General features: G+C 42.4%; 1 protein-coding gene across 1 annotated transcript in view; it reads right to left on the minus strand.

Moving 5' to 3' along the window:
- HEBP1 (heme binding protein 1) overlaps positions 1 to 22,590 on the minus strand; it is a 92,654-nt gene that overhangs the window by 16,677 nt on the left and 53,387 nt on the right. The window contains exon 2 of the mRNA XM_073644139.1: positions 18,752 to 18,890. Coding sequence (XP_073500240.1) covers positions 18,752 to 18,890 — 139 coding nt within the window. The remainder of the gene's footprint in view (positions 1 to 18,751; positions 18,891 to 22,590) is intronic.

The following is a 22,590-nucleotide window of genomic DNA, read 5'->3' on the forward strand; positions in this document are numbered from 1 at the left end:
TCTAAAATAGTGTATTAGGGGTTAACAATAAGTCTGAGGGAACTGCTCTCTACTTACCGGACACAGAGGAAGCTCAATCCCTGAGGAAGCAGGATGATGCCTTTGAAAAGTGTAGGACAATCAGCTTCCTTGTGCTCTGTGGACCTTTCTGTAGTTTGGTGACGTCACAAATCACGGAGCAGTTTGCTCTCATCTTGCTGCTTTACTGCCGGTCGGAGCGCCACTCAAACACTAGGAGATACAGGATTGACTTTTCTAAGCTATACTGAGAGTCTTCCAAGCCACACTTAAGAGTCTCTCAATAGAGAGCATTTGGTCACATAATACTCCCTTTGCCTCTTTCTTTCTGGATCATCTGAACTGAAACTATTAATCAGCAGCAGGAAAGCCTGGGAGCACATTGAAACACTGTTCAGTACGGACATACAGTATTAATTCACATTTCAGACAACTGGAACTCAAGTTCATCAGTTAGCAAGTAGGGATTTTATTGACTTGTATACTCAGTTTTATATTATGTTTTAGATGTGAGACCACAGCACACATTGCAATTTCCTTTTATTAATTTTTATTTACATTCAATGTTTTTGATCGCGTTTTATTGCAATTTTTGTTTGGCGTTGTGAAGAAAAAGCATAGCTTTTTGCCACTTTTTTTTATTTAATTCTTTTACAGTATTCCCTAAAGGGGTTAACTAGTGTAGTTTTGTAGGTCGGGTCATTTTTTCCATACATATAGATATTTAGTGGTTAAATATATATATTTTAATTTTGTGATTTTTAAAAAAAATATTTTTACATTTTTTAAAAACCTTTTTACTTAGTCCATCTATGGGACTTTAACTTTTATTACTCTGATTGCTGGTATAACGCATAGCATTGCATGTAACTAAGGACGGAGCTATACATAATAAGTGAGTACAATATATATTACATTCCTGTATCCATGTGCAGTGTCTGTGAGCTGCCCACTTTTACAGATGCATTGAGCATGTCCTATTCTGATTCTCAAAATTGGATCAGAACAAAACATTCTCTGACCCTCACGAATCTCATTCTCAGATCCGTGATTTTCACGGATGTGTGAATGGTCCTATAAAACTCTTCGAGTCCGTGTGCCTTCCGAAAAGAAAAATCAGGCAGCACACGGACATATGACATGAATGTGAGAACGTGGCCTAAGGGATTTTACAAACAACATTATCACACCAAGTCATACAGTCCAGATACGGAATAATATTTACAGTACATCCAGGTACTTACTGCTGACGTCTCATCTGATTAGTCGTTTTCTACTGTTTCTTCTCTACCTGGTCAGACCTTCATGTCGACATCTTCCAGCCATCTTGTCACAATGATCACCACAGCCCTGAAAATAGCAAGATCTCATACATTGTATACATACATCTGTCTCCCCCGCATTGCGCCCCTGAATACAGATATTTACCCCACCATTAATATACTATCAATACATACGGTATATCAAAATATAAAGTGATAAACAGCACTGTGCCAACAACACTAACTATAATCTTCGCTGCCAAATAAATATAAATGATTCAGTCTATGTGACTCTCCCCAATTAACTGTAAGGCTATGTGCACACGGAGAATATGCAAGGTTTTACCGTACAAGCAAAGTCAATGAGATTCCTGAAGTCTCATGCACACATTGCTTATTTTTTCCTTGCAGATTTGCAGCAGATTAAAATCTGCATAATGTCAACTCTTGCAGCGTATTTCACCCGTACTAATGAGTGGGGGAAAATACGAAACAAAAACATGTCAAAAACATGGAAAAAAATTATTTTATGCAGCGTTCTTCCTGCCAACACATTAGGACATTTTCTCGTGCGAATCCTGAACGTGTGTGTGTCACCCCAGGCCTGGATGCCACAAATATTAAAGGCTGTGTCTGAGAGCAGAAGGGAGGTTCCCTGGTTAGGGACAATTAGCATGCAGCACCTCCTGTCCCAGGCCAGTAGGGGGAGCAGGCTGCCCTATAAAAGCTGGAACTGAGGCAGGGTTAGGGAGACCAGAACCCACTTCTGAAGTGACCAGAAGGGTTCCTTAGAGGAAGGGACAGGTCAGCAGCAGCTGAGGAGTCCGTGAGGCAGAGGAGGAACTGCAGGCCAGGGACAGAGGCGACGAGAGCCGGTCCTGGCAAAGAATTAATCTAACTGGACATTGTGGTCCGAGGTTGTAAAGACTCTAAGTCCCACAGCAGAGAAACAACCCGCGAGGTATTTCATGTCCTTTGGACTAAGAAGCCCGGAGGCTCCGCCACAACAGAAGGGACCAGCAAGGCCAAGAGAGGCCAAAGGTAAAAGGAACCCAAGTTGCAAGCCATACGGGCGAGAAGTACAAGGCCAGCTCAGGGACGTGGGCTATTACACCACGAAGAGGGGGATAGTCAGAAAGAGCATAGAGAGAACGGTAGGCCTACACACTCACCCTGACCAGTGGGGCTCGCCCGAATGCTCTCAGACACCCAGGCCCATTCCTAACCGGTACCACTGTTGGGTCATTAATAATACCTACAATAAAGACCCTGGACTGTTTGAAGCGGACTCTGAACTCTTACTATTGCGGCCTGCACTATCACCCTCAGCATCCACCTACACTGCCTTGAGGCTACACTCTTCCTGTTAGGAGTTATCCTACCCCTGTGCTGCACACCAACACCAGCCTCAGCAGTCTGCCTTGCAGCGGCGGTTATCCCTGACCGCAATCCACGGGTGGCGTAGTCGGACATTCAAAACACTGATAAATAGACTGCCACAATTTGGTCTGACCACCCTGAGGCACGGGATCGGGTTGCCGCTACTACCCCCAGCATCGTACAGAAGCCCGGTTCCGGGTACCCCACGGCCCAGGGGGCGAGTCATGTGCACAAAGCCTTATTCCCTGTCCTGTCCCCTCCATTCATTATAAGTCATTGACAGCATCATAATGAATTTGAGGGTTGGAGTAGACATTATCAGGTACTTAACATCCTCCGCCACCTTCCAATTCATTACAAGTCCCTGATAGCGTCTTCTCCCACCTTTCAATTTATTATAAAGTGTCCTATGTGTTATGATCTGCTACAAGCACGAAGGAAAGACAGGAGATCTGTCCCTACAATAGAACTAAGCTAGATCCCTACGATGTAACGGGGAACCTGATCCTGCGATCAGACCCGCTAAAGTCCTCAGCTAGTCTGAACGAAGACCAATAGATGTGAGGGAGGGATCCCTACAAGAACTAGGGACTGTTAGAAAGATGGACACCTCCATAGAACATAGAGGTCAAAAGACCTAGCTGAACTGACTGAGAAAGGTAACAAAGCACCTGGCTAGCTTAAGAGTAGAAATTACAATGAAGTCCAGCAAGGCCAGAAGGGCGGAGCAGGATTAAATAGGCAAAAACGGTCATGTGACCAGCATAATAGAAAAAACCTAACAGGAGAGTTCTAACAGTACCCCCTCTTCTATGAGGATCCTCCGGATCCCCTAGGCCCAGGCTTATCAGGAAACCTCTTGTGAAACGCTCTGACAAGTCTCAAAGCAGAAACATCATCTGCCCTCACCCATGAGTTATCCTCGGGACCGAAACCCTTCCAAGCGACGAGATACTGTAAACTCCCTCTATACCGTCTCAAATTAAGGATGCGGGAAATTTCATATTCCCCGTCCTCCACCACCGGAGGAACAGTGGCAGTGGCGTCTCTATCTGATACATAAGCTTTTTTCAATAGAGAAACATGAAACACCGGATTAATCTTCCAGGAGGTAGGAACCTCCAACCTAACAGCAGATTGGTTAACTACCTGAAGCACCTTAAAGGGCCCTACAAACTTGGGACCCAATTTTTTAGAAGGAATCCTCAACCGCAGATTCTTAGAGGACAACCAAACCATGTCACCAACCATAAACAAAACCTCTTGACGTTTCCTATCAAAGTACCTCTTAGATTTTTTGTTAGCCTCCTGAAGATTACCACGCACATCCGTCCAAACTCTTTCCAAATCACCGGAAAAACTCTCCTCCTCAGGCACAGCCGATACCAATTTGGAGAATAACCCAAAAGACGGATGTCTCCCAGAACACCAAAAAAAAGGCGAACACCCAACAGAAGAGGATGTATGGCTGTTAAGAGCAAATTCAGCAAGCGGCAGAAACTCAGACCACCCCTCTTGATTGTCTGCCACAAAACAACGCAAGAACTGCTCAACATCCTGGTTCTTCCTTTCTGTCTGGCCATTAGACTCAGGATGATATCCAGATGAAAATGACAAATGAACTCCCAACCTGTCACAAAAGGCATGCCAAAAACGAGCCACGAACTGAGGTCCCCTATCAGAAACAATGTCAGTAGGAACACCATGGAGTCTGACAATCTCCTTGACAAAGGCCTTAGCGAGTGTCTTAGCGCAGGGCAGTTTGAGGAAAGGAACCAAGTGACACATCTTGCTAAAACGGTCCACGACCACCCAGATGACCGTGAAACCCTCAGAGGGGGGAAGGTCAGTAATAAAGTCCATAGCCAGATGTGTCCAAGGTGCAATAGGAACCTCCAGAGGGCAAAGCAACCCCGCAGCAGGAGTATGTGAAGACTTAGATCTAGCACACACAGTACATTGACGCACCCACTTAATGACCTCCTTCTGCCATCCAGGCCACCAAAAACTGCGACCCACAAGTCTCTTGGTGTCAGAAATTCCAGGATGACCTGCCAACCGAGACTCATGACACTCGACAAACAAATCTCTCCTAAAGGTCCTAGGCACAAACAACCTCCCATGGGGAGTGTTAGATGGTGCATTCTCCTGTGCTTTAAGAATCTCATCTTCCAAAACGGAGTCCAATGCAGCAATCACAACACCTTCTTGTAAAATGCTCTCCTCCTCCTCAGCACCGACCATGGGAGAAAAGCTGCGAGACAAAGCATCAGCTTTAACATTCTTGGTACCCGGGATGTAAGTAACGGAAAAATTAAACCGCGAAAAAAAAAGTGCCCACCTAGCCTGATGGGCATTCAAGCGCTTGGCAGCATCAAGATAGATCAGATTTTTATGATCAGTGAAAACCTGAATGGGAAAATCAGCACCTTCCAAGAGATGACGCCAGTGTTCAAATGCGAGTTTAATAGCCAGCAATTCCCGATTACCAATATCGTAATTAAGTTCAGTCTCAGAAAATTTTTTAGAAAAAAAGGCACAGGGATGTACTCCATCCTTGTTTTCCTGAGATAACACCGCACCGACCCCACAGAAGAAGCATCAACCTCAACCAAAAAAGACTTAGTCACATCAGGCTGCATAAGGATGGGGGCAGAGCTGAACCTCTCCTTTAGAAACACAAAAGCTTCAATGGCCTCAGTAGTCCACTGAACCGTATTAGAACCTTTCCTGGTGAGATCGGTCAGTGGTTTAACAATAATAGAAAATTTTTTAATGAATTTTCTGTAATAATTGGCGAAACCCAAAAACCTCTGTATTGATTTCAAACCAATAGGCCTAGGCCATTCCTGCACAGCTTGAACTTTCACCGGGTCCATCTCAAAGCCCTCGCTGGAGATAATGTAGCCCAAAAAACTAATTCTCTGTACAGCGAACTCACATTTCTCCAGCTTAGCAAAAAGCGAATTGTCAATCAATAACTGCAATACCTCAAGTACGCTCTGCCAATGAGACTCCAGGTCAGGCGAATAAATCAAAAGGTCATCCAAATACACAACCACATTTTTGCCGATCAAAGGTCTAAGGATGTCATTAATAAGATTCTGAAAAAATGCTGGTGCATTGGTAAGACCAAAAGGCATAACCAAATTCTCAAAATGACCCACAGGAGTGTTAAAAGCAGTCTTCCATTCATCACCCTCCTTCATGCGCAACAAATTGTATGCCCCCCAGAGATCAATTTCAGAGAACCACTTGGCCCCCACTAACTGGTTAAACAAATCAGGAATCAATGGCAGTGGGTAGGGATTGCGTACAGTAATTTTATTAATCTCGCGAAAGTCCAAACAAGGACGTAAATAGCCATCCTTTTTTTTAACAAAAAAAAATCCAACAGCCACAGGTGACTTAGAGGGTCTGATATGACGGCCAAGCTCGTCTGTATGTATTCCTCCAAAGCCTTTCTCTCAGGAATATTCAGATTAAATAAACGACTTTTAGGAAGAGTCGCTCCAGGGACAAATTCAATGGTACAAAACTTTCCAAAAATCCTGAATAGGTACAGGTAATTCCCCTTTATCCACAGCAGCAATGCGCCCGTTACAACACTTGTCATAACACTTAGGGCTCCAGGACTTAATTTCATTGGTAGACCAATCCAGTACAGGATTGAGCAATTTTAACCAGGGCAACCCCAAAACTACTGGAGAAGGAAAATTATTTAATACCACCAAATCCAAATTTTCTTGGTGAATACCACTAATAGTGAGGGGAAATTCATAAACCTTGTGAGTAACACATTTCAAGGGAGAGCCATCGACAGAAACCACGGCAATAGGGGATGACAAAGGTTTGGGTTTTAAATTAAGTTTTTCCAAGAATCCCCCATCAATCACATTCAGAGTTGAACCACAATCCACAAATACCCGAAATTCAATTAATTCTTCCTGAGCTGCGGTAGTAGCAGAAAGAAATACACCCTTAGTGTTTAAACAAGCTATACGGGCGTAACTGACCTTTTTTTTATCTTTATTCATACGAAGCACACAGTTCTTAATGAAATGGTCAGACTTGCCGCATTAAAAGCACAAACCTTCAGAAAACCTGCGGTCTTTTTTCCTGAGAGCGGGGTAACATCGCCCAATCTCCATCGGCTCTCCAGTGTCAGTACAGACCCTCACAAGACTCGGAGCTGACATAGCAGAGGATTTACTCTCATTAACCCTTGCACGCAGTCTCCTGTCCACTCGTATCGCTAATTGCATTGCCTCCTGCAAGTTTCCAGGTGTAGGATAAGCAATCAGCAGATCCTTAACCCTTTCACCTAGCCCAGCAAGAAACTAACTTTTCAGAGCTGAATCGTTCCACCCCACCTGAGCAGACCACCGACGGAAGTGAGTACAATAATTTTCCACATTACCTGATCCCTGCCTCAAATGTCTCAATTCCGTCTCAGCTGATGAGACACGATCAGGATCATCATACAACAACCCCAAAGCAGAAAAAAAACTATCCACTGATCTAAAGCACGGATCACTAGGTTGGAGAGAAAAGGCCCATCCCTGAGGTTCTTTGCGCAAAAGTGACATTATGAACCCTGTGCGCTGTGATTCATCGCCAGAGGATCTGGGTCTCAAAGAAAATACAATAAACAAGCATTTTTAAAGGAAAAAAAATCTTGTTGTTAGCCAAAAAATAAATCAGGCAATCGTACCTTTGGCTCCACAAAATGTGCTCCAGAACAGCTACTCACGTGTTGTTGGAGCTCGTCCACCTCCAGAGAGAGTCCCAGCAGACGTTGAGCCAAATCCTGAACCGACACCATGATGGAAACTGGAGGTCTTTCTTTAGAGAATTTTTTTGGGCTGGACTTACTGTTATGATCTGCTACAAGCACTAAGGAAAGACAGGAGATCTGTCCCTACAATAGAACTAAGCTAGATCCCTACGATGTAACGGGGAACCTGATCCTGCGATCAGACCCGCTAAAGTCCTCAGCTAGTCTGAACGAAGACCTATAGATGTGAGGGAGGGATCCCTACAAGAACTAGGGACTGGGCGAAAGATGGACACCTCCTAGCAGAAATTGTAGCAGTAAAAAGACAAACAAACAACATAGAGGTCAAAAGACCTAGCTAAACTGACTGAGAAAGGTAACAAAGCACCTGGCTAGCTTAAGAGTAGAAATTACAATGAAGTCCAGCAAGGCCAGAAGGGCGGAGCAGGATTAAATAGGCAAAAACGGTCATGTGACCAGCATAATAGAAAAAACCTAACAGGAGAGTTCTAACACTATGCAACTTACAACCTCCTCTCCCACTCCCCAAAAATGTTTAAATCCCTGATAGTGTAATAATGGGGGAGGGCGCTATCAGTGACTTAGCACCCTTCTCCACCACCCAATTCATTTTACATCCATATCTAACATCTTCCTCTCCCCCCCTCATTGTCCTCTCCCCCACCCCCATCATTGTCCTCTCCCCTACCCCACACATCCATCATTGTCCGATCCCCCACCCCCATCATTGTCCTCTCCCCCACCCCATCATTGTCCTCTCCCCAACCCTATCATTGTTCTCTCCCACTCTCCCCCACATCCATCATTGTCCTTTCACCCACCCCCATCATTGTCCTTTCACCCACCCCCATCATTGTCATCTCCCTCACCCCCTCACTGTCCTCTCCCCCACCTCCATCATTGTTATCTCCCACCTCCATCACTGTCCTCTCCACCACCCCATCATTGTTCTCCCCACCTCCATCATTGTTCTCTCCACCACCCTTATCATTGTTCTCCCGGACTTTCATCATTGTCCTCTCCACCACCCCATCATTGTTCTCCCCCACTTCCATCACTGTCCTCTCCACCACCCCCATCATTGCTCTCCCCTACCTCCATCATTCTCCTCTCCCCTACCCCATCATTGTTCTCCCCCACCTCCATCATTGTCCTCTCCACCTTCATCATTGTCCTCTCCACCACCCCCATCATTGTTTTGTCTCTACCAGACAAGAAAACTCTAGTTGGGGAGTGAGCAGCTCCTCCAGAATCAGGAGATAGCTGCTCACATGACTAGGTGTGCTATCTAGGTCACCATGCAGAATGCTGACAGGGAGTATATTACAAACTGTCAGCATTCTGCAGCTTATATACACACAGAAATTATACAGAAAACCTGGACAACCCCTTTAATGTGACTCATGAAAGTAATTGCTTGCACCAGAAATTTGTAAGGGCTTCATCGCAAAAGGTGTGCATACATATGCACATGCCAATTTTTAGTTTTTTAATTCCATAAATTTAATGTATGTATGCCTAGATTTTTTTCACTTCACTTCACCAACTTAGATTATGTAGTGCTGATGCATCACACACAAATCAGATTAAAAAAAATATATAAACACAGGTTGGAATGTAACAAAATAGGGTCTAATGCAGGGGCCATTATATAGCTTGGGAACTAATGCAGGGGCCATTATACAGCTTGGGGACTAATGCAGGAGCCATTATACAGCTTGAGGACTAATGTGGGAGCCATTACACAGCTTGGGGACTAATACAGGAGCTATTATACAGTTTGAGGACTAATGTTGGGGCCATTATACAGCGTGGGGACTAATGCAGGGACTATTATACAGCTTGAGGAATAATGCAGGGACCATTATTCAGATTTATGATTAATGCAGGAACCATTATACAGTTTGGGGAATAATGCAGAGGCCATTATACAGCTTGAGGACTAATGTGGTGGACATTATGCACCTTGGGGACTAATGCATAATGCAGGGCTCATTATAAAGCTTGAGGATTAATGTGGGGCCATTGTACAGCTTGGGAACTAATGCAGGGGCCATTATACAGTGTGGGGACTAATGCAGGGGCCATTATACAGTGTGTGAGCTAATGTGGGGGCCATTATACAGCTTGGGGACTAATACATGAGCTATTATACAGCTTGAGGACTAATGCAGGGACCATTATTCAGATTTATGATTAATGCACGGGCCAATTATACAGCTTGGGGAATAATGCAGAGGCCATTATACAGCTTGAGGACTAATATGGGGGACATTATGCACCTTGGGGACTAATGCATAATGCAGGGCCCATTATAAAGCTTGAGGACTAATGTGGGGCCATTGTACAGCTTGGGAACTAATGTGGGGGCCATTATACAGCTTGGGGACTAATGTGGGGGAGATTATACAGCTTGGGGACTAATGTGGGGGCCATTATACAGCTTGGGGACTAATGTGGGGGAGATTATACAGCTTGGGGACTAATGTGGGGTCTATTATACAATGTGAGCTAATTTCAGTGCAATTATACAGCTTGGGGACTAATTCAGGGGCCATTATACAGTATGGGGAGTAATGTGGGGGACATTATACAGTTTGGGAGCTAATGTGGGGGCCATTATACAGTTTTGGGGCTAATGTGGGGGCCATTATACAGTTTGAAGCTATTGTGGTGGTCATTATACTGTGTTTTAGGGAGCAGTGGGGACATCATACTATGTGTAGGGGGGCTGTGGGCCCATCATAATGGGTATATCAGAGCTGTGGGCCCATTTTACTGTTTATAGGGGAGCTGTGGGTCCATTCTACTGTGAATAGGGAAGTTGTGGGAACAACATATTGTGTATAGAGGAACTGTGGGAGGAGATAAGGGGAGGGGAAAAAAAAAAATTACTGATAGGGGTTTGTTATAAGTCTCCAAAAATAATGGAAGCAGCGGAGAATATCCTCGTAAAGCAAATAGATGAAGCAGCGACCCAAGGAGATGTCATTATTATGGGGGACTTCAACTACCCTGAAATACATTGGGGGACAGAAACCTGTAGTTCAAGCAAAGGTAATAGGTCTTTGACAATTATGACAGACAATTACCTTTCACAACTGGTTCAGGACCCAACAAGAAGGGGGGCACTGCTAGACCTAATATTAACCAATAGGCCAGACCGCATATCAAATATACGAGTTGGGGGTCACTTGGGTAATAGTGATCACAAAATAATACGTTTTCATGTAACCTTTAATAAGATGTGTAGTAGAGGGGTTACAAGGACACTAAACTTCAGGAAGGCAAATTTCCAACGGTTGAGAGATGATCTTAGTGCAATAAACTGGGACGATATCCTGAGACATAAAGCTACACAAAGCAAATGGGAGACATTTATTAGCATCCTGAATAGGACCTGTGCACAATATATACCCTATGGGAATAAACATGCTAGAGATAGGAGGAAACCACTATGGCTAAATAGAGCTGGAAGGGGCGCAATAAGTGAGAAAAAGAAAGCATTTAGAGAACTAAAGCAAGTAGGTAGTGATGAGGCATTAAATAAATATAGAAAATTAAATAAATTCTGTAAAAACCAAATCAAGGCAGCAAAGATTGAGGCAGAGAGAATCATTGCCAAAGAAAGTAAAAATAACCCCAAAATATTCTTTAACTACATAAATAGTAAAAAACTAAAAAATAATAGTGTTGGCCCCCTTAAAAATAGTCTGGGTGAAATGGTGGATGAGGATGAGGTAAAAGCCAATATGCTAAATGATTTTTTTTCAACCGTATTTACACAAGAAAATAGCATGACAGAAAACATGATTAGTGATAACAAAAATTCTCCATTAAATGTCACTGGCTTAACCCAGCAGGAAGTACGGCGGCGTCTAAAAATCACTAAAGTTGACAAATCCCCGGGCCCGGATGGGTTACACACGCGAGTACTGCAGGAATTAAGTAACGTCACAGATAGACCATTACTTTTAATCTTTAAAGATTCCATAATAACAGGGTCTGTACCACAGGACTGGTGTATAGCAAATGTGGTGCCAATATTCAAAAAGGGGACAAAAACTGAACTTGGAAATTATAGGCCAGTAAGCTTAACCTCTACTGTCGGTAAAATCCTGGAGGGTTTCCTAAGAGATGCTATACTAGAGCATCTGAAGAAGAATAACCTCATGACCCAATATCAACATGGGTTTACAAGGGACCGTTCCTGTCAAACTAATCTGATCAGTTTTTATGAGGAGGCAAGTTCCAGACTGGACCAAGGAAATGCAGTGGATGTTGTGTATATGGACTTTTCAAAAGCTTTTGATACGGCTCCACACAAAAGGTTGATACATAAAATGAGAACAATGGGGATAGGGGAAAATATATGTATGTGGGTTAAGAATTGGCTCAGTGATAGGAAACAAAGGGTGGTTATTAATGGAAAACACTCAGACTGGGTCTCAGTTAACAGTGGGGTACCACAGGGGTCAGTATTGGGCCCCCTTCTTTTTAAGATATTTATTAATGACCTTGTAGGGGGCATACAGAGTAATATTTCAATATTTGCAGATGACACTAAACTCTGCAGGGTAATCAATACAGAGGAGGACAATTTTATATTACAGGAGGATCTATGTAAACTAAAAGCTTGGGCTGATAAATGGCAAATGAGCTTTAATGGGGATAAATGTAAGGTAATGCACTTGGGCAGATGAAATAAAATGTATAATTATATGCTTAATTGTAAAACACTGGGCAAAACTGTAACTGAAAAAGACCTGAGTGTATTGGTGGACGACAAGCTCACGTTCAGTGGCCAGCGTCAGGCAGCTGCTGCAAAGGCAAATAAAATAATGGGATGCATTAAAAGAGGCATAGATGCTCATGAGGAGAACATAATTTTACCTCTATACAAGTCACTAGTGCGACCACACTTAGAATACTGTGTACAGTTCTGGTCTCCAGTGTATAAGAAAGACATAGCTGAACTAGAGAGGGTGCAGAGAAGAGCGACCAAGCTTATTAGAGGACTGGGGGGTCTGCAATACCAAGACAGGTTATTACACTTGGGGTTATTTACTGTGGAAAAACGAAGCTTAGGGGTGAACTTATTACTATGTACAAGTATATGAGGGGACAGTACAAAGACTTGTCTACTGATCATTTTACTCTGAGGCCAGAGACGGGGACAAGGGGCATCTTCTACATCAGGAGGAAAGGTTTAATCATAATCACAGATGGGGATTCTTTACTGAAAGAGCAGTGAGACTATGGAACTCTCTGCCTCATGATGTTGTAATGAGTGATTCACTACTAAAATTTAAGAAGGGCATGGATGCCTTTCTTGAAAAGTATAATATTACAGGTTATATATACTAGATTCCTTGATAGGACGTTGATCCAGGGAACTAGTCTGATTGTCGTAAGGAGTCGGGAAGGAATTTTTCTCCCCAATGTGGAGCTTAGTGTTTGCCACATGTTTTTTTTTTTGCCTTCCTCTGGATCAACATGTTAGGCTATGGGTTGAACTAGATGGACTTAGTCTTCCTTCAACCTTAAAAACTATGTTACTATGTTACTATCATACTATGTATAGGGGAGCTGTGGGCCCATCATTCGTATATAGAAGAGCTGTACATTGGGGGACTCAGGGGACATATTGAGATGTTAGGTGGCCACTTAAGAAGCATTATTGGTATAGGGGCACTCAGAGTACTGTGATCGTTCATTTTGTACAGGGAGCATTATTACTTTATATGCATTATTACATTATTATCCATTTTCATTTTTCAGGATCTGGGCTGTGTGAGGGCTTATTTTTTGCGCCCTGAGCTGACATTTTTACTGATATCATTTTGGGGTAAGATATGATGTTTTGATCACCTGTTATTGCAATGTTGCGGCAGCCAAAAAAAACTTTCAGCTATCACATCACATGGTATAGTGCAGCCAATCAGGAGACTCTATGATAGCCTGTATAAAAGCTGAGAGGTGCACAAGAGAGTAGACGAGTACAGTTGATGCATAACCGAGTAACTGCAAGTGAACACTGCCATCTGTTGGTCAAAGGCAAAAGTGAAAGTAAAGACTGAATTATAGTAGTAGGAACCCCAAGAGTGAAAGTGCATGTTCTCGGGGAAGAGATTGAAGATGACGCCGGGTCAAGTGACATCTGTGTCGCACTTACTAATTATAAATGGCCTGTCCGGACCGAGAAGGGGAGAGTTGACACGACAACTTGTGCCAGGCAGGTCGTGTGGCTGCAAGGTGGGCTTACAGCCACCATCGCCACAAAAGGGGGTTTGAGGGCGGTCAGATGCCGGAAAAGACCTGAGATGTGAGGAAGATCCATGACCAGCGCCAGTAGAGGTCCGTGACCAGCACCAGTAGAAGACTGTAAGCAGCGCCATTAGAAGACCGTAAGCAGCTCCAGTAGATGACCATGACCAGATCCAAACCAGGCTCGGGAGACGATCCGGCTGCAGCAGAGGACTGTTCCTGTGGGCCGTTACTACCAGCACAGACGTATGGTACAGGGTATGGGTTGAGGCCGCGCTTCAGGGAAAGAAGACGGCCAGTGTGAAGAGCACACTGTATACCCAGTGACTTGCATATCTAGGACTTGCGGTTTAGCGGGAATTACCAGTCATTGCTGTGTTCTGATAGTGTCATAACTGTATTGACCTTGATACTGTTACCAATAACATAGTACTTGTATGTATGCATGTATATATGTATGTATGTATGTATGTATGTATATATACACACACACTGATAGACTTCCTTTCTGTATTAGTCAAATATATAGTGTTCATTAAGTATCACTGTCTTCTCATTGTCTGCGCTGTTGCATCCAAGTAACCTGCTCACATATTGCGTAGTCGGCAAGATGCAACACTCAAGTGCAGAAATGGCAGATAAGTCGGTAAATGAGTCCACAGGGGGGCAGCCGTCCCCTCGGAACTATGCTTAGAAACATACCAAAGTTTACTGGTGACAATTTAATGACTGGATTGAACACCTAAAAAATATTTTACATATGCACCCTCTGACACCTTACTTACAAGCAGAGTTAGCCTTGTTGACTTTGGATGGAGAAGCCTGACAGACGGTCATGTTCAGACAACCACAAGACCGTAATATGTTAGATAAGGTGATCAGGATTGTAGAGGACATGCACGGTGACACGACCGATTTAGGTAATTTGCGCATTTGCTTCTTTCATCGGGTCCAGAGAGAGGAAGAGACGGTTACCCAATATGTGAACGCTCTGCGGGAAGTAACGGCCCACATGAATGGTCCTCTGCTACAGCCGGATCATCTCCCGAGCCTGGTTCATATCTGGTCACGGTTTTCTACTGGCGCTATTTACGGTCTTCTACTGGCATTGGTCACGGACTTTGACTGGCGCTGTTCATGGATCTTCCTCACAGCTCAGGCCTTCTCTGGCATCTGACCACTCTCAGACCCTTTTGTGGCGATTGTGGCTGTAAGCCCACCTCGCAGCAACACAACCTTACTGGTACAGGTTCTGGTGCCAACTCTCCCCTTCTTGGCCCGGCCAGGCCTTTTATAGTTAGTAACTGTGATACACGTATCACTTGGCCTGACATCATCTTCAATCTTTTTCCTGGGAGCATGCACTTCCACTCTTGGGGTTCCTACTACTATAATTCGTTCTTTACTTTCACTTTCGTCATTGAGCAGCAAATGGCGGTGTTAACTTGCAGTTACTCAGGCATTAACTGTACTTGTCTTCTCTCTTGTCCTCCCCCTTACACAGGGAATGAACCAGCCATTTTTATGGTGATTTAGGATTGTGAGAGGATGTCAGAGCTCACAGCTCAGCTATACAGATAGAAAGAATAATATCTAAAACATTGGACAAATACTCTAGGCAGTAGTCTGCAAAAAATACACAGATTCAATTCCAGAAGCAGTACTGATCTCAGTGTAATTAATTCATCAGCAATATAATATAGTCGACATTTGTTCTGCTGCATTTGAATTACAATTACACATTTTTATCATTCTTAATTAACCAGAAAGCAGCAAGCCATACTTTTTACCGAAAAAAAATTATAGCTTTTGCATTTTATGTGCAATCCCTTTGGTCAAGGAAGAATAATTGTTTTTTTTTTAATACAAAAGAAAATTTGCAAACAATTAAATTATTTAACTGCAACTGTTTTACTCCCAAAATATGTGTGTTGCCCCAAAAATGTTTTCACATTTGTTTTACTAGTCAAATTTTACATATGTGCATGTCACACCAATACAGTGCCTTGTTGCAGGTGCTGGATTTTAGGATGGTGTGATAAAGTCACTGGCAAAGTACTGGAGGGGAGATGTGTAGCACTGAGATTGTTAGCTCCAGTAATTTAACGTAAGAAAAAAGTTCCAGCACATGAAGGGGTTAATCAGTCACATTTAGTGCTAAGGTGATTAAACACCTGTAGAAAGGGAGGAGGTCAGAGGATAAAATTCACAGCCTTTAGAGCATTTGTGTGTGGGTTGGGCCTGGAGGCGAAAGCTCTGAGTTGTTTTGTCATGTGAAGAAAAGACAAACCTTGGGTTGTTTGTTCCTGAAGAGAGCGGTTACTCATAGCAACAAGTTTTGTTTTTTATGTTAGGCCAGGAAGGCCATGGTTGTTTTTGCTAAAATTGCTGTGGTTTATGCAGCACTCTTAATAAACCCAGCAGAAGATTTAAAGAGACAGTGTTCCTGTGTACCTCTATGTGCAACTAAGTGAGCCGATCTAGCATAGTTGTTGTTAGAAGTGCGGGCAAGATCCCCAGGAAGCAAGAGTGACAGCTGTGGTCAGACTGCATGTCCTGGGTGAAAGTGGCTGGGAGAATGGAACATCGGTCAGACAAAATGGAGAAGCTGATCAAGCACCTGGTCCAAAGCCAGCACCAGCAACACTTGCAACAGCTGCAGCAGCACAGAGAACAGCTGCAGCAGCAGAGGGAGCAGCAACAGATGGTACAACAGGAGACAAGTAAGCTGCTTATGCAACAGCTGCAGCAGCTCCAACAGCAGCAACAACAGTACCATCAGCAGAGCCGACAACAGCAGCAGCAGATTGATGTGCTCACAGAGGCGGTTCGTGGCACAGTGGCAGCTCCGAATCCAATGTCAGCTGATGATTTCTCTGTCCGGAAGGCGGTGAGTAGAGCCTTGCAGAAAAAGACACCAGGTGATGACATAAAGGCCTTTTTAATCGTTTTTGAAAGGGTCGCCGATAGAGAGAAACTCGCGCCAGAGCAGTGGGCGGAAGTTCTGGCGCCATAATAAACGGGGGAGACACAAAGAGCCTACTATGATTTGGCCTTACAGAACGCCAAAGAATATGAAAAATTGAAAACAGAAATTTTGGCGCACTTGGGGGTGACAATGTCTGTTAGGGCACAATGGGTCCACCACTGGGCATATCACCGTGACAAACCCCCTCGCTCCCAAGTGTCTGATCTGCTGCACTTCATTCAAAAGTGGTTACAGCAGGAGTCCTCTACACCAGCGCAGATGGTGGAGCGAGTTGTAATGGACCGGTTGGTGCACTCTCTCCTGAGCTCGATGCAGACTTGGATTGCTCAGGGAGATCCCTGGAACTCTGATGACTTGGTCAGACTGGTTGAAAGGTATCAGGCGTTTGACGGGTCCGTGGGGAGGCAACCCATTCCATACTGGGAGGCGGAAGTTAAAAACAGGGTGGGGCGTTCAGAAACCAAGGGGGCAGCAGAGGTCATGCCAAGGCCCTCATCGGAGGATGTAATTTGCTGGAGATGTCACGGGCTACAGGTCTTCATCTTTCATGTGGAAGACAGGCCTGGCAAGCTGCACGTCAACACAGATGCCCAGTTTAGACTTCCCTGTTTGGTGACTGAAGGTACCGAAACCTAAGGCTTTGGGCAGGTGGGTGGGATATGTGACAAAGTCACTGGCAAAGTACTGGAGGGAAGATGTGTAACACTTAGATTGTTAGCTCCAGTAATTTAACATAGGAAAAAGGTTCCAGCACACAAAGAGTTAATCAGCCATCTTTAGTGCTAGGCTGATTAAACACCTATAGAGAGGGAGGAGGTCAGAGGACAAAATCCAGCTTTTTAGAGCATTTGTGTGTGGGGTGGGCCTGGAGGTGAAAGCTCTGAGCTGTTTTGTCATGTAAAGTAAAGACAAACCCTGGGTTGTTTGTTCCTGAAGCGGGCAGTTACCCGTAGCAACAAGGTCTGTGTCATATGTTATGTTTAGTTTTTCCTGTTAGGTCGGGAAGGCCGTGGTTGTTTTTGCTAAAATTGCTGTGGTTTATACAGCACTCTTAATAAGCCCAGCAGAAGATTTAAAGAGACAGTGTTCCTATGTACCTTTATGTGCAACTAAGTGAGCCGATCGAGCACAATGCGTAACTTCCTAGCATTTTTTACTACATTATTTTGACAAAGGGGTTGAATTTTGTTTAAAAAAATAGAAAAACATTTTTTTAAACAGGCATTTAACTCTGCATTTATGTTTATGCACACTTGATTTACTTGTCCAATTTGACAACCACACACACAACTATACTTTGACCTGCTGCCACAATTTGCTTTCTGTACATGTACCTGACTAACATTTCTTGTTACGTCTTTATTGTCAAGATTTGAATTTGGGTTGAAAAGATGGTCAAAAGTTAAATATATAGTATGTGGTAAAAAACAATACTCTCCAACAATACTGCAATAGATGTGATCTCTGGAACAAAAAGTTTCCTTCAAAGTCATTGCCGTCATTTTATGGTAAACAATAAGGCCGGAAACTTTAGAGTTCTTAGATTAAGCAATGTATGTTTTTGTTTTCTATAGGAATACTTTAACAATATTCATATAACAATTATAGTACTCTAAAACATTGCTTACTTTATTATGCAAGTATTAATTCTTAGTGACTTATATGTATTGCTTGTATTTATATTGTTTGGTTTATTCCCCACTTATTTTCTCCTATTTTTCCCCCGTTTACCCCCTCACCCTCTTCCATTAATCTTCCCTCTTACCTCGCATCCCTCCTAATATTAATACTATTTTTAAATCTCAATAAAAATTATTTGATGAAAAATAAATAAAATGACATCAGAAAAAAAAAAGTTAAATATAGCATACAAAATACATGGTTAAAGAATGTCAATGGCAATGGACTGAGTAGTGTAAGAAAACATCAATAACACAGCTAAGAATGTGATTTAAAAAAAAAATTCTTACACCCTGGCAAATTCGAATTTCAAAAGATTTGATTATTTCAAAATAGAACACTTATATTTTAATTTACCCTTATCATTGGAGCCTCCAACATATTTTAGGAGCTTAAGAACAGATTCTTTTGTTGCCTCATCAAATGGCTTTTCAGACACCTCCACTGAGGCAAACCTTCCACCATCATATGTTCTCTCTTCAAAGGTCATTCCATCCTAAAAGTAAATAAATGTTAGTTTTAGGATTTTACTGTATGACAGGTGAAATATGTATATGTGAATGTGGACTAGTATGCACAAACAATATTATAACCATGCAAAATGGATGAACTATAGCCTGTAAAAAATGACAAAAAAGAAGGTATGTCCTGTAGACTGTTATAATGTTATATTGAAGAATTAAGTATCCATTAAAAACAAAACCTGACGCGTTTCTAACGCACGCAGGCGCCCTAAATCATAGGATATAGAAATGAATATTTAAATTCACAAGAAACCAATCACTGCAAGGAAAACAAAATAGCATTACAGAAGCAAAAGCGGCATGTATCAAGTAAGGTGAATGGAAGCATCTAATAATGCAATGAAAAAAGCCACATCAGACATAATCAATAAATATAAAACAAATCATTTTTCTAATTAATTCCATTTGGATATTTGGTATTAATGTACAAGATCCAAAAAGCTTCAAGCAAAGCAAGGTGCTTCTGCCAATTACCTCCTTGCACCGGGCGTGTCACCTTTTCAATACCATAAAGAGTGTGACATATCACCTTTGTGTACTGTGGTGAAATGTTTGGCTGCACCCGAATAGGTGCTGTTCTTATTATTAATAAGCAATAGCAATTCTCTTTTTTTAATTTTCTAGTCGTGCAACTGATATAGTGTTTATTGCATATACGGCATTCTATGCAATGGACTCTGTGATGTGAGTCACTGCTGATGAAGAAGTCAATGTTGCATTCTGCACTGTAATGAAACGTAATCAACATAATCACAATCTCACCATACGTCAATCAGATACGGCGGGCTGTGTGGTCGTCTTAGATACATCCCTTTATTTTAAACAAGTATGGTCAATTTTACGTGACAATACACTTACAGACCGCTTTTATCTGACCCTATCATTTCTTTCAAGTGTACACTATGCAAATGTTTGGAGGAAGGTGTTTTTTTGGGAGCCATTAACACTAAAATTCAAAAGTGGTTATTATCAGATAACCTATCTTCCATGGATTGCCAAAAACACATGAAGGGATTTTCCATTTCCATTACAACCTATTATTTCAGACATTGGATCCCTAAATGAGAGTTTGAGTGCGTGGCTCAATGAGAATCTTAAGCCGTTCATGAAATATGACGTATAGTTACGTTATATGTCGTGTCTCCTCCTTTGATGCAGGCTTTGGCTGATTTGATCAGCTGACATGTGCCCTTAATAGCCATGGGTGGAATCGCAATCCACCCACGGCTGTTAACTAGTTAAATACCGCTGTCAATCTCTGACAGCAGCATTTAACTCACACAAACCGGATGCATGTCACTAGTTCAGCCCTTCGGCGTCCCTGCCACATTATCGCGGGGCGCCGATGCGTTGGCACGACAACCCGGGATCTGCAGGAGACCCCTGTGGTTGTTATTGCTGATCTGCTATGAGCGCCATCCCAGGGCCAGCGCTCATAGCAGATGATCGATTCTGCTACACATAGCAGGGCTGAACAAGCGATCAGATGATTGCACCTTCAAGTCTCCTAAGGAGACAATTGAAGCATGTAAAAAGTAAAAAAAAAATGCTTTTAAAAAAATAAAAAATATATATAAAAAGTTCAAATCACCCCCCTTTTGCCCCATTCAAAATAAAACAATAAAAAAATCAAAAATATACATATTTGGTATCGACACATTCAGAAATGCCCAATCTATTTTGAAAATGGCCTGGGGTAAAGGGGTAAAACTCCTAGTTGTTAGGACTCCTGGTTATCTCCGGGCAACATCATCTATCCTTGAGGTTTTTGATGAATTTCGGTGGCAACAGGATTTTTCTTTTATTAAAGCTGATGTCATTAACCTTTATTCTATCAATCACCATTCATTAGCCAGAGTATCCATACAACATCATTTGGACTGTTACAGTTCTTATTCGTCGGGTTTAAAACAATTCAACAATTCTTTTGGCTCTGGATTATTTATTATGTCACAATTTTTTCATGTTTGACTCGCATTTTTTTATTCAAACATTACTGTAGGTGCATGTATGTTACACTTTTAATTTTATGATATTGAAAAGGTGACAGTAAGTAATTGGCAGAAGCACCTTGCTTTGTGTGAAGCTTTTTAAATCTTGCACATTAACACCAAATATCCAAATGGAATTAATTAGAAAAATTATTTTTTTATATTTATTGATTATGTCTGATATCGCTTTTTTCTTTTGTATTTTTAGATTGGTTCATGCTTCCATTCACCTTACTTGATACATTCAGCTTTTGCTTTTATTTCTATATCCCATGAAAAAGGGCGCCTATGTGCGCCAGAAACGCGTCAGGTTTTGTTTTTAATTAAATCGTTTTCAATGAATACTTAATAAAAATTCTTGAATTTTATCGCTGGATGGATGTGCCGAATACAATCCTCTTTTTTTTTAATGTGGTGTAAACAATCCTCTTTTTTTTGCATGTCAGTTGTGCTTCACCAGCGGGATTGGCACCCACCACCGTGCTTCCAACCTCAGCAGTCACGCCTTCCAGCGTGGTGAGCTCAATACCCCTCTTTCTTTTATATAATGTTATATTGTATTATTCCATTGCTCCATTGTGCTGTGAGTTGATGTAGAGAGAAAAGTACTGTAATTTCTGTGAAGTCCTGTGAATGCAGTGTTATTGGGAAGAAGAGCACCTGCAGATACAATGATCTCAGCCAATGCGATACCTACAAGTCCTATTTGTAACAGGTTGCCTGTTGTTGCTTTCAGTAAACTACAATTTTTGTGGAGGGGATAAATGTATTAGTTATGCCATCTATAATGTTGGTTGCACTAAATTATGTTGTTTCATTTTGCAGGTCAGACAAATGGTGGTCCATGGCGCCCTTCAGCGCTGTTTCATGTGTGACATTTCCTGATTCCCGGCTCCTGCTCCTCACAGGTCCTCCTTTACATGAAAGTGATCTTAAGATTTACGTTATTGCTCTACTAGATTTCTGCCTAACATATGTCTTTGACAAAGACTGCTTCTGGTCGCAACGTTGAACTATATCTGTTTTTGACTCCTTGACGGATCAAAATAAAAAAAAATATAAGAGTCTTGTTTCCTTTTGTGGTGCTGAAGTTCCTACCTCAATAAGTCTGGACAACGAGTCCCTTCCTCAAGTACACAATTTTTTCTAAAGAACAGTGTGCCGGTGTTTCTCCTTCTAATTTGCACAATACTTGTAAAGACATGTACAGTACAGACCAAAAGTTTGGACACACCTTCTCATTTAAAGATTTTTCTGTATTTTCTAGACAATAAAAATTGTACATTCACACTGAAGGCATCAAAACTATGAATTAGCACATGTGGAATTATATACTTAACAAAAAAGTGTGAAACAACTGAAAATATGTCTTATATTCTAGGTTCTTCAAAGTAGCCACCTTTTGCTTTGATGACTGCTTTGCACACTCTTGGCATTCTCTTGATAAGCTTCAAGAGGTAGTCACCGGAAATTGTCTTCCAACAATCTTGAAGGAGTTCCCAGAGATGCTTAGCACTTGTTGGCCCTTTTGCCTTCACTCTGCGGTCCAGCTCACCCCAAACCATCTTGATTGGGTTCAGGTCTGGTGACTGTGGAGACCAGGTCATCTGGCGTAGCACCCCATAACTCTCCTCCTTGGTCAAATAGCCCTTACACAGCCTGGAGGTGAGTTTGGGGTCAT

This window comes from Phyllobates terribilis, unplaced genomic scaffold (genome assembly GCF_046119375.1).
Source record: "Phyllobates terribilis strain yellow unplaced genomic scaffold, ASM4611937v1 Scaffold_8__6_contigs__length_399053987, whole genome shotgun sequence".
In the NCBI taxonomy this organism is placed as follows: domain Eukaryota; kingdom Metazoa; phylum Chordata; class Amphibia; order Anura; family Dendrobatidae; genus Phyllobates; species Phyllobates terribilis.